The sequence below is a fragment of the Plasmodium gaboni genome (assembly GCF_001602025.1).
Source record: "Plasmodium gaboni strain SY75 chromosome Unknown, whole genome shotgun sequence".
Lineage (NCBI taxonomy): Eukaryota > Apicomplexa > Aconoidasida > Haemosporida > Plasmodiidae > Plasmodium > Plasmodium gaboni.
This window is the reverse complement of record NW_017385539.1, coordinates 1-1,010: the sequence shown is the minus strand read 5'-3', so window position 1 is coordinate 1,010 and position 1,010 is coordinate 1. Positions and strand designations below refer to the sequence as shown.

Below are 1,010 nucleotides of genomic sequence, written 5' to 3'. Positions count from 1 at the left end.
ATTGCTTTTTCAGTAGTATTAATAATATTTGTATCTTTTCCCAAAATATTTGTTACTTTTTTAACTATTTCCTTTGAAGGATCAATATTGTCGATGATAGCTATTCGTTTTAATTCTTTGAATAATTGTTTTGGGTTATTTTTATTGTCATAAACCCTTCTTATATCATCATAAGTACAGTCACATCCAGAACAATTTTTTATTAAATAACCTTCAAGAGTACTTTCCATTGGATTTCCATTCTTCTTTATGCTCTTATGATTGTTGTATTTTTCATTTACACCATCCCATTGTTCTTTACTTCTATTAAACCACTGTTCATATTTTGTTAATAAATTTTTACAATGAGAATTCTGTATTTCCTGAATTGTGGAATATTTGTTTTGTTTAAAGATATGATTACATTCTTTAACTATTGAACGAGCTTCTTTTACTTTTTCTTTACAAAATTTTTGAGCCCATTCAGTCATCCAGCGAAGAACCTGATCAGTTTCATCTTCCTTAGGCAATGTACACCAATTTTGATCTAGTTGTCCATTATTGTTTTCTGATTTATATCCGCATAACATAGCGTGCCATACATGTTTTTTATTTTGGGTCCACCAATCATTAACAGTATTAGATTGTTGGATCCTCCTATTGTGTTGTGCATGACTTTGTGCATTTTTGAGTAAATTTTCTAATTTTGTTTTTATACTTGTAGATGTTGTACTGTTCATCATATCAGTACCTTTAATTATATTTCCATAGTCAGCAAAACAATATTTCATTGCTTGTAATGCTTCATTATTATAATTAGGATATTTCTTTCTTAATAATCTTCCTTGACTATAAGCAGCATCGAGCAGATCCTTTTTAAAATTAGTAAGATCGTTATTTTTATAATTTTTTCCTCTAAAGGGATCTATGCATAAATATCTTCTTCTAGGAGGAAGTAACACACCTTCATTCACATGAGTATTATCATTTACAAGTTTATTACTCCATTCAGAAAGTTTATTTTCATATAT

General features: G+C 28.2%; 1 protein-coding gene across 1 annotated transcript; it reads right to left on the bottom strand.

Annotated features, from left to right (window-relative positions):
* Nucleotides 1-1,010, bottom strand: PGSY75_0038800 (putative EMP1-like protein; the record flags this gene model as incomplete). The annotated part of the gene is made up of 1 exon (XM_018783506.1): nucleotides 1-1,010. A coding segment is annotated over one exon (1,010 nt), but the record flags the coding sequence as incomplete, so codon positions are not given.